This window comes from Rhinatrema bivittatum, chromosome 4 (assembly GCF_901001135.1).
Source record: "Rhinatrema bivittatum chromosome 4, aRhiBiv1.1, whole genome shotgun sequence".
Classification (NCBI taxonomy): Eukaryota; Metazoa; Chordata; class Amphibia; order Gymnophiona; family Rhinatrematidae; genus Rhinatrema; species Rhinatrema bivittatum.
The window spans coordinates 202,363,070-202,378,805 of NC_042618.1; the positions used below are offsets into that span (position 1 = coordinate 202,363,070).

At 40.3% G+C, this 15,736-nt stretch overlaps 1 protein-coding gene across 4 annotated transcripts in view; it reads left to right on the top strand.

Moving 5' to 3' along the window:
• DOCK3 (dedicator of cytokinesis 3) overlaps positions 1–15,736 on the top strand; it is a 1,203,328-nt gene that overhangs the window by 787,886 nt on the left and 399,706 nt on the right. For all 4 annotated transcript variants that reach the window (XM_029599541.1, XM_029599543.1, XM_029599542.1 and 1 more), the window contains 2 exons: positions 4,540–4,702; positions 12,278–12,384. In XM_029599541.1, coding sequence (XP_029455401.1) covers positions 4,540–4,702; positions 12,278–12,384 — 270 coding nt within the window. The remainder of the gene's footprint in view (positions 1–4,539; positions 4,703–12,277; positions 12,385–15,736) is intronic.

Here is a 15,736-nt window from a genome sequence, read left to right on the forward strand (position 1 = left end):
GTGCAGGGCCTCTGGAAGTTGGGGCTGTGGATTTCGAAACCTGGCTCGCTTGCTGAGACCTCTGGAGTCCTCTCCCGAGGGATGCTGGGAGTATTATGCAGATGAGCCTTCCGGTCTTCCTCTTCTACTATCCAATGGCAGGTGGTCCCCGTCAGTTATCAGCTGAATCTCCCCAATACATTAAGGATCCATAACGGATTTTACGTCTCCTTACTGAAAATCTTTGATCCTTTCCTGGCCCTCCAGGAAGCCTTCCACACCCATGGATATGATGGTGGAAGAAGACACACACTTTGAGGTAGAAGGAATCTTGGATTCCCATAGGAGATGGAACAAACTAGAGTACTCATCTCCTAGATGTACTTTGGCCCAGAGGAGTACTCTTGAGAGCCCTCTGTCAACCTCCAAGCACTGCGTCTGATAAGGGACTTCCAAAGACAATTTTCCTCCATACTTAAGCCTTGGTGCATGGCATGTGCAGTCATATGAAGACCTCACTGCACAAACAGATCTCACCGGTGCTCTCTGATGACAACACATGGCTGGATATTTAACCCTCAGCTGTACACCACGGAATTGCCTCAGCAACGAGTCAACTATCCTCAGACTCTGTGAGTTGCTGTTCCAGCTCGTGTTCCAGTCTTGTCTTCAGCCTTGCCCTCAACCCTCTTTTCAGCATGCCCAGCTTTGTCATCTCTTCAGCCTGACCAGCTTTTTTCTTTTTCTCTTCAGCCTTGTCTAGCCTTACCCTGCTTTCTCCTAGCCCAGCCTACCTTTGGATTGATTATCAGAACTGACTTAGCCTATACCCTGACTACTCTTGCCTGCTGCCTGCCTCAGACCCCAGCCTGGACTACAAGCACCCTTACCTGCCACCTGCCAGTGACCATAGCCTGGACTCTCATCTCCCCTGCTTGCTGCCTGCATCCAACTTCAGCCTGACACTGAATCTACTCTTCCATCTGTGTCTCAAGAGACTGCCACCTAATACCTGTCAGTCCCCAGAACCCAAAGGCTCAACCTGAGTAGAAAGGGGTTGGTACAGGCGAAGCTCCAGCCCAGTCTCTGCACCATTTGCTCTGACAGTTGACAGTGAGGACCTACAGGGCCTTCCCTGTAGGTTGTGTCAATCTCACCCCAGTACAAGGGGCCGCAATCTTAACACAGTCAACAATGCCACAGCAGCAGCATATGACAACAGACAGTGAAGTACTTGGAGCTCCAGGTGGTCAAGAGGCAAATCTGCTGTCCAGGTGGGCAGAACAAAGCCTTCTTCATTTTTCAGCAGTTCTTTATCTTTATTTTTATTAGGATTTAATAATCACCTATATCAGTACTCAAGGCGATGTACAAATAAAACAGTCACAAAATAATACAAATAAAGACAACCACAAAGCAATTGTCGTCTAGTTATAAAAATTCACAGGGGTACCATAACAGTCCAAGATCAAGAAAATGAATCATGCTAGCAAATGTTCAAAGTCCCAAAAAGGCTAATAATAGGCCTGTTTAAACAGCCAAGTTTTCAACAAAGTTTTGAAAGCCTTCACTCCATCAGCCAGTTGTAATACCTCTGGAAAGGAGTTCCAGAGAATTGGTGCTGCAACAGGGAAGGCACGTTCACTAGTACCGCTCAGTCTAGCGTAGTGCAGAGATGGTTCATCCAACAGTCCTCTTTGTGATGATCACAATCGGCGTTCGGACAGTACATATGCAGCAAGGCATTGCATCATGGTGTGACAGAGGATGAGATCAATTTAAATACAATAACTGCCATCTTGTATTGGATGCGTTCAGTAATTGGAAGCCAATGAAGATGTGTTTAACAAAAGTTGTAATGGTTTTAATGTCACAGCAGGTAAGCAAACCCTAAGCAAGCAAGCCCTAACTTCCTTAGCCTTACTTCATAAGGCAGCTGTTCCATGCCACTTATCAGAAGGGCGACCAAAATGATAAGTGGCATGGAATGGCTGCCTTATGAGGGAAGGCTAAGGAAGTTAAGACTGTTCAGTTTGGAGAAGAGACAATTGAGGGGGGGATATGATATAGGTTTACAAAATCCTGAAAGGACTTGAAAAAGTTAATGTAAATTAGTTATTTAATCTCTCTGATAATAGAAGGACTATGGGGCAATCCATGAAGTTAGCAAGTAGCTCATTTAAAACAAATCGAAGAAAATTCTTTTTCACTCAGCGCATAGTTAAGCTCTTGAAGTCATTGCCAGAGAATGTGATTACAGCAGTTAGTGTAACTGGATTTAAAAAAGATTTGGATATGTTCCTAGAGGAAATAGCCATAAACTGCTATTAATTAATAAGCAATAGTAGATTGAGATTTATCTAATGTTTGGGTACTTGCCAGGTACTTGTGACTTGGATTGGCCACTGTTGGAAACAGGATACTGGGCTTGATGGACCCTTGGACTGACCCACTATGGCAATTCTTATGTTCAAATTAAGATGGCATTATAATAATCAACTAACGGCAGGTTAGAGGCCTGTATGACACATTGCAGAAGATAATGTCTAGACCAACTTCTGAGCAGATGCCAGAGTTGGAGTTCAGCCTGGATACTTTTCAGGTGATTGTGGATCATTGAAGGGTTACCCATATGGACATCATGGCAACTTGCAAGAACACCAAGGCTGACATGTTCTTCAGATGCATAAAGGGATGAGGTTCTAGTTGAATTGATGCTTTTATTCAACCTTGGTCAGAGGCAAGCTTCTTTATTTGTTTCCTCCCCTGGCCTGTTTCAGAGAGGACAATAAGAAGAAAAGAGGATCATCATTGGCAGTAATCTTGGTGGCTCTGGATTGGCCAAGATGGCCATGATTTGCAAAACTGGTAAGGTTAACAGACGGTGTTCCTCTTTGCTTTTTCCTTGGGTCGCAGTCTGTTACACCAGGGGCTAGTAGTGATGGAGGATCCAGCTCCATTCTGTCATATGACCTAGCCCTGGAAAGGTTTCAGTTGCACAGAAAGGAATATCCAACAGCTTTAGGCTCATAAGAATTCCAATCTGCTTTAGGCCCATAAGAATTCAAGCTCTTTGTCATATGTTTGGGTTTGGTCTCTCTTTAAGTTCTGTGAGGAGCTCTCTTTTTCACCTGGTGGGTGAATTTTCTGACCACCCTGACAGGGGGTTAGCTGTTAATTCCTAAAAGATTTAGATATCTTGCTACAGGGGGCAGATTCAAGCAGCCTTGGTAACTGCTCATCCAGATGTGGTTTGATTCTTGCACAGGGTCACGTGAATTTGTCATCCTTCCAGGGCTCAGATTCCCCAGTGGGATCTTGATTTGGTCCTTAGTATGCTTACAGGTATTCCTTATGAATCTTTCAGGCATGCATCTTTGAAACATTTATGTCTAAAGTCAGTGCTTTAGTGTTCACTTGTTCAGCCATTTTGAAATTGCAGGCCCTTATCTAGTTTTTCTGCACGGGCAGCCTCTCTTTGCCTGTGCCATCATTTTTGCCCAAAGTAGCATCACAATTGCATCTAAACCGGACAATCTCCCTTACAGTATTTTCGAAGGCAATGATAAGTCTCTGTGCTTCTTGGATTTTTTATTAGTTCTCCTCTGGTATCGGAAAGTGACTAATTCCTTTAGGAAATAGGATAGGCTTTACATTTTATTCGGCAGACTTGTAAAGGGGAGGCAATGAACACATCTTCTTTGGCCCACTGGAACAAGGAGGCAGTTTCTTCAGCTTACTTGATGGAGGGTATACAGGTATGGAGTCACTTTGTATTCATTCTATGAGGGCTGAGGCCTTCGTAGGCAGAGGTGACTGCAGTTACTCTGGAAGTTATTTGTAAGGTGGCTACTTGGTTGACTTTGCATGCCTTCACTAAACATTATAGACTGTATGTACATGCTAAAACAGGTGTAGCTTTTGGTGTTCGCTTTCTCAAAAGAACCTCTTCTTCTTTCCATTCTCTTACAGTGGGCTTGGTAATTCTTGGTACTTCTAGACTTTTCAATGGATGATAAGGAAGGGAGGTATTTAGACTTATCTGATCATTTCTTTTTCCTGGAATCAAACTAAACCAATCCAGGACCCACCCAGGAAATCAGGTTTTGCAGTTGGAGCTTGTTCTTTTTGAGAGCCTTCAGATATCACATAAAGATCATGTTATATTTCTTCTCATTTCTGAGAGTTCAAGGCTTTTTTTAAATCTATTAACTCTGCTTCTAGATTCCCCTTCTATCTTTTTGAAATGGAAAGGGTGGGAATGGAGGTTTCTTTCCTGTCGTGTTTATTAAAAAAATGTTTGCTAGTTTTGTAAGGGGTTTTTTTTTTTTTTACTATGCCATTGCTTTGACAAAAGTATACTGGAAATTCACTCTGCTGTACCATTACTAATACCAGTGATGATGTCACTAGCAAAGTTGTGTTCTCTGTTTCCATCTGCCAGAAGGGTGGCATAAACCTCACACATCGGGACTGTTCTGGCAGAATTCAAGGAAAGAAAATTATCGGGTAAGACTACATTTCTTTTGACATCACTTGCTGAATAATTGTGTTTTCCAGGACTGCATCAGTTTAGGATCTGGAGAGCCAAGCAGGAGTCTGTATCATTCTTTTGTCCTGTACCACAGTAACAGCCCTCGCTGGGGAGAAATCATCAAGTTGCCTATTCCCATCGACAGATTCCGTGGCTCCCACCTCCGCTTTGAGTTCAGGCATTGCTCAAGTGAGTACATTTAGGGGGTAATTTTGTAACATTGCACATAAAAAGTTGGCAAATATGCACGTAAATTACCAATTTTCAAAGCGGATTTATGTATGTACGTCTGCTTAGAAAATTATCTCACAAGATACGTATAATAAAATGTTCATGCAAATGTTTTGTGAAAATTTCCACACATACATCGAAAACTATGACTGGGATATAATGATACTGGGCTAGGTCTATTCAGGAAGGGGCAGAGTAGAAAGAAGAGGAGGAGTGGCAGTTTAAATATAAACAATCATAATAATAAAGTAAAAAAATTGCAGCAGAGTAGACAGCCAGAAAGGCATGGAAAACAGAGGGATCTAGCAAAGCTTGAAGAATGGGCTAGTGTGGCAGCCAAGGTTTAATGCTAAAAAATTAATTTGGGCTGCTAAAAACAAAGGGAGCATTACAGTCTATGGGTGAAATTATTCAATGCATTAAACAAAAGCAGGATCTGGGGATGATTGTATCTGATGATCTCAAGGTTTTCCCAAACAGGTGATTAAGGTGATGGTAAAAGCCAGAAAGATGCTTGGGTACATAGAAAGAGGAATGTTCAGCAGAAAAAAGGATTTGATATTGCCCTTGTATACAGGGGCAGCTCAAGGCAATCTGCTGCTTGAGGCGAGGAATGAGATAGTGCCCCCCTCTTCACCCCCAAGACACGGCACCTTTCAGTTATTTCAAATGCTGTGGAAGGGGGGAAAGTAGGAGTCAGAGTTCCCAGAGGAGTGGAAGATTAGCAGATCTCATTGATAATATTTCTAGGAAGCAGGCAACCCTGCCACATTCCCAGGAACCCTAAAACCTGCCTCCCACCTTTTCTCCAGCATTCTCCCCTGCAAAGGTTGGAGATGGGTGAATGGTGGAGGTTATGTGTGGCAAACTCTCTCCAAGCCACTGCAAGGGCATTTGGCACCATAGATGAACTTTACAACCTTGTGCCTACATCGCCGTCCCCACCCTCACCATACACAATTAAAAATTTTGCATTTAAAATAGCCAATTTTACAAGAAAAGGACATTGAAAGTGTAGTCTTCTGAGATAAAAAATCACAACCCTGCAATAAACACATTTGAAGTGCATATGGTATTTGGCCAGTTGTAATGCAGATGTGGGCTTTGCCCAGAGTAAACTGAATTACAAGTACATTACAGTAAACATTCCATACTAAAAAGAGAACTAACTGCCAGCACTCAAACAGTAAAAATCCTAAATACAAAAAAACAACAATGCAAATATTACACCAAGCCCTAAATAGCAATACATCTCCTATTAGGAAAACAGAACAAGCCAGGCTGCTGTAGATCCCTACACAGAAGCTACATGCCAACAAAATACTTCTTCTCAGTCGCACATGCAGAACACAGGCAGGTCTTCACCAAATACACAGAAACATGTAAACAAAAACTGAACTGGAAACCACAACAAGCCAAACACTATGCAGTGCAAAAATGGAAAAATAGAAATTCTATTCTTCAAAATAATAAAATTAGAGAATATAAAATATCATAATAGTAAAAATGTACTAATAAAAAGAATAAATATTTCAAATAACAATTGATAAATAGAATAACAGCTATTAAACATTCATACAAAAATTATACGAAATTTCCCAAACATCAATTAAATAGTTTGAAATAGTAGATACATCAAATAACACCCAATAATGAAAACTAAGAAAGATTTTAAAAATCCCCACTTTCCACCTTGGGAACTTTTGATTTCCAGTCATCCTAAAATTGCCCTGGATTTGTACGGGGGGTGGGGGGGGCAAGGAGAGGGATTTTCCTCCTCTTATATACACATGTTCATTCTCTCTCTCTCTTATACACACACAAATGCTCTCACTCATGCTCTTTAACACACTCACAGATGTTTTCACTCACAAATGCTTTCATACACACACGTGTGCTCTCACACATACATGCTTTCATATATGCTCTTCCACACACATGCATGCTTTCACATGTTCTTTCACAAATATACATGCTCACACATTCTCTTTCACACACATTCATAAATGCTGTCATTTATGTATGCTCTCACAGTGCTCTTTCACACATATACACATGCTCTGACACATATACTCTCACAAAAACACACACCCACACTGTCTCTCTACCTCACTCACATTTTACCTTTCAGCTGTGGGCCAATGAGCTCAGCAGGTAGCTGGTAGCCTCATTGTCTTCCGCTGCAGGTAGCCACTGGGCTGCCTCCATTTTTCGCTGGCGGCATGTTGGACTCTACTGGCAGCCTGCCAGCATACCTGGAAATTTTTTTTATTTCTAGTCACCCTGAAATTGTTGTGGATTGGAGGGGAAAGGCAAGGGGACTAGGGAGTATAGGGCACACACTAACATACACACACATATGTGCTCATTCTCACATACACATACATGGTCTCACGCACATACCCACTCCTGCTTCTCTCTTCCACATACACATGCCCATTCATACACTTACTCCCTCATTCAAAATTGTCTAAACACACACACACAATAACTTTCATACCTCTCTGGCACGACCTACAGCACTGCTCTATCTTCCTGCTACGCGGCCACTTCAAGCTCAACGTGCCTTGACCTGCTCCCTGCTCCTCCTTTAGGCGACGGTCCACCCAAGCGCTGCTCTGATCCTTAGCGCACCCAACGCACTTCTTGCTCCTTCTGGAGCGGGCCTGAAGCGCCGCCTTCTTTCCACCCGTGCGGACACAGCTGACTTCCTCATCCGGGTCTTTGAATATCTTAGATCTCCTGAAAACACCAGTGGGCACGCTCCTCTCAAGTGCAGGACACTTGAGTCAGTAGGAAAAACAACTCTGGAATACCTTCAACTCCTTCTCTCCGGTAATGGATAGGAGTCCATTCCTCTCTGATAAAACCACCATTCCTCTTTTCCCAACAGATTGGAAACTGGGTCCTTGGTACCAAGGGCACTCAGTCCCAAAAGGGATAAAAACAGACTTGGTCTCAAAAGGGAGAAAAAACAAAATAAGGGATGGGAAGGAAAGAAAAACTTCCCTATCTCCCAACGTGAGAGAACAGTCACTAAAGAAAGCAACTCAAAACTGGAACTCCTTTTCATCGGGTTATTGACTGACCCGTTCACTGGAGGTGAGAGAGAGAGTAGCAGACTCTTCCCTACCCTCTGATCTAACCTTACACAGGGACTTCTCAAATCTTCTGGGAAGACATACCAAGGCTCTCACAGGGAAAGTCTCCAAAAAAGGATCAAAAAGAGTAAATAAACCAAAATGGGTCAAAAACAAAAGGTGACCCACAAGAGAGCAAATCAGAAAGTCCTCTGATCTAAATTTGCAACAATTATTAACAGAAAGCATGGACATCATGCCTTCTAAAAGATTAACTAAAAATTCACAGCCTAAAATAGTGGCAGGGGTTCATATACTGTTAGAACATACCATCTGCAATTCCCATTTGGAGGAGTCAAACCCAACCTCTCTTCACTTAATCTCTCAAACTCCCCAGCTAGTTAGTACATTCATTCTGATAAGGAAACCAGAGGTTCCTCACATAAGCATCAAAGAAAAGATAAGTCTCACCAGATTTGCTAATAATTTCCCAGCTTTATTACCAAAGCAGAAGAAGTTGTGTGATTCATATTGCATAGCCCTTTGTGATCTCTGATGTAGACATGTGTTCAAGGTGCAGAGAATGGACCTATATTTCTCTTTATTCCTAATCATATTATTTTGTGCTACTTTCTGTTTTGCTTCTTGCCTACTGTTCACCAAACTACGTCTGAATGCACAATTAAAAAAAAATCCCACTAATAAATGATATTATTAACAAACAACAACCAACATTCTGCATAACTGAAACCTGATTAAACGATAAGGATAATGTATTACTAAACCAATTATTACATCCAAATTACAATCTATTCCATATACCAAGACAAAAAAAAAAGGTGGAAGCTTGCTAATAATCTGCAAAAAAGAACTCAAATTAACACTAAAGAAAACTGAAATCTATCTGCCTTATGAAGTAGCCATTTTAAAATCAAAACAAATGAATATCAGATTAGTATACTGCCCTCCAGGCCTTATCCAAAATAACTGTTCATCCTTAATCAAACTTTTCACAAAATAATTCCCTACTCCTGAAACAACTATAATTTTAGGAGATTTTTATCTTCATGTAAATGAGTCTCCAAGATCCATCTCCTGCGAACATGTTCCTAGAAGCAATGGAAGCCTTAGGATGGATTCAACACGTCTTTGAAGCCGCCCACAAAACTAGTAATACTGTCAATCTCATTTTCACAAATCCCAATAATTATAGTATAAAGACTAAACACACAATAATCCCATGGTCTGACCACCACCTAATATACAAAAAGCAAATAGTGAAAAGCTCTGAAAATATAACCACCCAAACATTCATAAGGAAAACAAAATCTGAAACACTAACTGCTGCATTAGAGACCAAAATCTGTGACCTAAATTTAAACAGTTACAATGCGGCTTTTGATTCATGGGATAAAATGATCAAGGAAATAGCAGAGAAATATAGCCCAATCCAAACAATAATAATAATAAACTCAGAAAAAAGAACCCCTGGCATAATAGAAAACAGAAAGAATCTAAAAAAACTCCCATGAAAACTTGAAAAACATTGGCAAAAAAATCCCTTCAGATGAATCACTAAGAAGATACAAATCATTCCTGTCTCATTACTGAACCCTTATGAATAAATAAAAAAAAGACTACTAGGCAAAGCAGATACATGGAGTAATTTTCAACTTAAAACTTCTGTTTGAGACAGTCAAGAGTCTGATTAAAGACCCCTCTTCACTCCAAACTTCGAACAATATTTTCATTAAAACTTCATGCAATGACTATGCTTCAGCTTTAATTGAAAAAATCCAGAAGCTGAAACAACAAATCACCTTTATGCCTTCCGAGTAAAATGTGCAGCCAAGCCGCACATTTTACTTTCAGAAATTAGCGCCTACCCAAAAGTAGACGTTAATTTCTGCCGGCATCCTCCTACTTAATATCATGGCGATATTAAGTCGGAGGGCCCAAAAGTAAAAAATAATTTAAAAAAAAATTTAAAATCAGCCCGTGGCTCGCGGGTTGAAAACCGGATGCTCAATTTTGCCGGCGTCTGGTTTCCGAACCCGTGGCTGTCAGCGGGCTCGAGAACCGATGCCGGAAAAATTGAGTGTCAGTTGTTAAACCTGCTGATAGTCGCCGCTCCTGTCAAAAAGGAGTCTGCAGGAGAGAGGTATGAGGATTGGGATCCATTGTATTCTGATTCATAATTGAGATTAAATTCTAACATTCCACAGTGGGCAGAAGACTGAGATAAATTTAGGAATTGAAAGAAGGATTATACTTTCTTCAATCTGAGTAATTGAAAGGAGAAGGAGATAAATTGGCTTCCATAAATTCAAGGACTTTACTAGAAGAGTGAGGTCACAAATTTATTAATCTTTATTCTTCATTGGTGTTCATCAGTTTTATTTGAAATTTAAATTCTATAAAGAATCTGTAGTCAATTTAATCAACTATCAGTAAAGAAGTTGAAAACCACATTGCTTCTCAGTGTGATTATTGCTGTGTACACAGCCCTTTTCATGAACTGGAAAAAGGCTGTGTACTTTGGTCAATGCAAAAGTACTTTGAAGCTATGCTTCCCCCACCACAGGGAGCCCTGGACCTCAGAAGTGAAAAGCTATCCATGGAGAACTGCTGCAAATAGGGTCTATTCTATTTAGATATGCTCATTAGGGCAGCATCAAGGTTTTATCCCACCCAGGGTTTACACTATAGTATGGGCATACTGCCCAAAGTATTAGTTTGTTATTTAAAAATTACTGTTTGTTTTTATGGAAACCGCCTAGCATAGATATTCTAATATAGGTGGGAAATAAGCAATGTTAAATAAAAAAAAAAATATATATATAGGAGGGGAGGTGGCTGAGAACATTTAGACTACTGAATCTTTCATTCTTGACTGCAGGAGGAATAGGAAGGTCAGGGGGTGATTGGACCACTTTCTATAGAGGGGATCCAACCATGGAGGCCCTTTGGTTCTTTTTGTTGTGGGGAAACAATATGCCCTCAGATTGATGGAATAAGGAATGAAATCCCCTGTTCTCATCAACCCTTTCACTTTGGGCTGGTTAGCATAGGGGATTTTGCAGTCCATTGCGCTCATGCTAATAGCATGTGATCACTCTGAGGACAATTTGTTTTGTGGGCATGAACTCAAATTTAATACATAGGCTATTAAGTGGCATTTTAGTGTGCGCACTGAATTTTATGTTCATGCATTCCTAAAATATTTTTGGTGTGAGTTTTAGTGCACAGTCCCCTAAATATGCTATAAAAATTCAAAGTGGTATTTTTACCAGTAGACTGCATCAATATTTTCATTCTGTAAACACAAGTCAATAATGTATGCCCCAGACCTGCTCTGTGTGTTGGAAGTTATTCATTTCTTTGCAGGGTAAGATGCCCCCCAGGTTTGGGGCTTCTGCCTGACAAAGTTTGGGCCAGATTTTAAAACACTTACGCGGTGAAACCCGGGGGTTTACACGCGTGGCCGGGCCTTACGCGCGCTGGGCCAATTTTCAAAGGGCCCGGCCACGCATGTAAACCCCAGGTACGCATGTAAGTCCCGGGGATAGTGAAAGGGGCGGTCCAGGGGGCGGGGCTAGAGGCGCCCGGCACAGTACAGTATTACAGGCTGCTCCTGCTCAGCAGAAGGAGCAAAAGGTAGGATAAGGAATTTGGGGGGATTTAGGATAGGGGGAGGGGGAGGGCAGGATAGGAGAAGGGGAAGGGAGGTTAGGCTAGGGGGTTGGGAAGTTCCCTCCCAGTCCGCTCTTTAATTGGAGCGGACTGGGAGGGAACTGGGGAAGGCCCCGATGCATCGCCGCGCATAATTGCATATGTGTTCCCCCCCTTGCTCGTGCCAACCTGGCATTTTATAACATGCGCGCGCGCCAGCGTGCACATGTTATAAAATCACACGTCCATGTGCGCACGTGCGTAACTTTTGAAACTCTAACTCTTAATTTAAAAGGGTAACATGCTTGAACTCCTGGAGAGTGACTGATGAGTCATGACATGCATTAACTTCATTATATTTGCTGGAAAAACAAAGGCACTAAAGAATTACACTTTTACAGATGCTCTCTCTGGCCTTTTACAGTTAGGATTGCTATGAGAAATGGGAAAAGATAGTAAATTTCAAATATTCAATATAAAGTACATTTTTCATCAACGTGTAAAAAACAGCATATTTATCACAGAAGCATTTGTTTTGGCAGAGAGAGTACACCAGAATTAAAGCATCCTTTGAGTGAGAGGCTGTATGACATTAATTAGTTTAATAGCTGATACTCTGTGATCCCTTCAAAGCCTTGTGCTTTGCACATTCTTGTTATACATTTCAGCCTGATCTTACAGTCAAAAGAGGATCTCGCATGGTACCATTAATGTAAATGTGACCATGAGTTATGTTGTTTGATATGTCCTGTAAGCTCACTTATTCCTGATTTTGTTGCAGCAAAGGACAAAGGGGAGAAGAAGTTGTTTGGCTTTGCTTTCACTCCACTGATGAGAGACGACGGCACCACGCTATCGGATGATATCCATGAGCTCTATGTCTATAAGGTACGGTGCCAGCATATTTAGACTGCTCCAGTGCAGCAAGCAGAAAAGAAAGCACAGGTCTGTGTAAGATTGCTCTACTGCCTGCCTAAAGAATATAGTGATGGAAGATGAAAAGAGATCAAATATAGACATTTAGCTCAGTTTATTACACAGCAGTGTCTCCTACATGCACACACGAAACCCTGAATAAGTATCTTCACATACAAAATATGATTTATTGATTTGTATTTCTGTTTAATTTATATAGCTAATATTTTACTTTGCATATTCTGGAATACAATATACAGTATTATCTCTTATTGCTTTATTTTTAACACACCAAACATAAAAATCTCTAAGCATGGTACAAAAGTGAAAAATAAAATATATGTAATTACATAATATCAAGCACATCCAATAATATCAAAGAGTAAAATAACTATGCATTACAGCATAATATATCAAATCCATAAAATCATGTTTTACAAAACAATAAAATAAAGATTTACCTCTCAAAATATTTACTAACTAAAAATCCCCTTCACAAGCTAATAGGTTGGGAGCCAGTTAATATATTTGTTAAGAAGCAGAGTATGATTGCTGTGTCAAATACTGAACAGGGATTACTTTGAGGATAAGACTTGCTATTGCTGAGGTTTGTTATGATGAGGACCTATGTACCTGGAGGGAGTTTATTTTATGAATAACAAATTACCTTTACATTGAAACTACATGAGGAAAAAAAAAACAATTTTGCCAATTGAGGCCACCTTTTTGTTGTTCAACCACTCCTGTGTTGCTTTGGCCTTGTGCTTGGGATTTTTGTCCTGCTGAAAGGTGAACTTTCTCCCAACTTTTAGTTTTTTAGTAGACTGAAGCAGGTTGTCATTCAGTATCTCCCTGTATGTTGTCCCAATGTTAACAAGATGCCCATTCCCTGCTGAGGAAAAGCATCCCCACAACATGATGCTGTCATCCCCATACTTCACTGTTGGGATGGTGTTTGCTGAGGAATAGGCAGTGTTAGGTTTGCTCTACAAATAGCATTTTGAATTTTAGACAAAAAGCTCCATTTTTGTCTCATCTGAACACAAAAGCGTGTCCCACATTTTAGCTGGGTCACTCTGATGCTTTCTGACAAACTTCAGATGTGCTTTGATGTTGTTTTTCTTCAGTAATGGCTTCTTTCTAGCCACCCTCCCATGCAGGCCAGTTGTATGCAGATCTTTTGATATGGTTGACTAGTGCATCCCTACATTAGCCACAGAACTCTGTAGCTCCTTCGAAGTGATTGTTGGCCTCTCTGTGGCTTCCCTCCTAAATCTCCTTGCTCTGATGCTGAGTTTTGAGGGATGGCCTTGTCTAGGCAGTGTCTGGGTGATATGATGCAGCTTCCATTTCCTCAGAATTGATCCAACAGTGCTCACTGAGATATCCAAGCACTTGGATATTATTTTGTAGCTTTTTCCTATCTTGTGCATGTCTATAACTAAATCTTTAATTTCTATAGAATGCTCTTTGGTCTTAATTTTCACACCTTTCCTTCAGATTCACAGTCTGACCAATGGTACTGGAATTAGGGGCTCTGTTATCCAGAAAAACTGACCTTTTTTTAATGATTCACAGGTAGAGGCCAATTGTAAGCCAGTTCTTAGGCATATCTTTCATCTGTATAAAGTTAGAGCTTCCACAGCACAAAGGTTGAATACTTATACAAGCAGCATTTTTCAGTTTTTAATTTTATTTTTAATAAATTGCAGATAAATAATGAATTGTGACTTTGAAAATGTACTTTAAGAGCATACTGGTTTGCAATAAACATACTGTCTGGAACAATCTGTATAAGTGTCATTTCTAATCCACACAAATCTGACTTTTTAGGGGGTCGAATACTTTTGCAAGATACCATATGTTGAAAGAAAGGATTGTAATTAGAAGAGAAGTTGGAGTGGTAGATAACAGATATTCTGAAGGGTTCTGTAGACTTGCAGGGTCTGAAGCTGATCAAGTTTCAGAGGTTGGGAGAAATCAGATCACATTTTCTTGGGTTGGACAAAGAACTGTGTACTGGCCCTTGAGGGCATAATAGTGCAGTGTTTCTGAGCCCTACAGCTATGGAGTGACACATGATTCTTCATTGTCCTTGGTATGTATTTTCTTTTTGTGTTTTGTTTTTTTTACATTCCCTCAATTTGTAAAACATTCATTGTAAATGTCATTCTTATAGTGCAAAGTCAAGAAGATGAGAACATCTGTCTGTAGCTCTTTGAGATTTAACTCAAGGCTACAATGTGTAGGCATAGAGTGTCTTGTACTGGAAACTATTTTAAAGTAGCCCATGTAGTTGTACACAGGTGCTTTTAGGCCACATACTGTACACTGATTTTAAAGAGAAACAACATGTGTAGTTTAATTTAGAAAATTAGTCTAAAGTATGTGCGCAGAGAGTAGCCACATACTTTGCACCTGCTCTTTTATTCAGGCTGCTAAAGGGGTGTGAAGTAGCACATACATTTGTGAAAACATGATATACCTGTGTGCTTTTTCTCCCAATCTAAACATGCCACTGGGATTGCCTCTTTGCAGCGCCACTAAAATTATGTATGCTTGGAAGCTTGTACATACTTTTTACTTGGGCTGAGGAGAGTAATGTTCAGCTAAGCCATTTTGCCTGGGTAAATTAATTTGAAAATATCTTCATTGTGAAATGATTAATGAACTTATGTGACAATATAGAGTGAGATTAGAAAATGGAATATTTTCACCAACCAGACACAAGTTTCAGTTGAGTTTTAAAACAGTAAAAGCTTGTTGGCACTTATAGCTGAAAAATTAAATTTAAACATATTCAAAAATTTCAATTAATTTTATAAAAGCAAAACTGCTGTGACTTTTGGGCTCTCCTATATTACTTATCTGTGCTGGGACGCTTAACAAGAGTAGTAGGCATTAGCAATTATCTGTTTGCAGATGCAGCCATAATTGGGTCTATTATTTAGATTTAATGAGTTTATGATTCCAGACACATGCAACTACTCGATTACTAGTGGGATATGTCTGTAAACATAATTTAAAAGCTGTTTCTTGCCTAGAGCAAGTAGTGTCAGGCTATGACCTTATTATTGGTGCCTTGTCTGAGATCTGTCACTTTAGATACTGTACTCTGGTGGCTTGGTGTAGCATGAATAATCAAAAATAAAGGGGAGAAGGTATATATATCATGCACTAACCATCTGGTATCATAAACAGGTGCTGATTAGTCAAAGAACTCGCAAACAGTTATAACTTCAAGAGCATCAATTATAGTTATGTGCCATCAGTTATCATGGAGCCCTATGTATACATCTGTTTTTTCATATTTTTCTTGCAAATA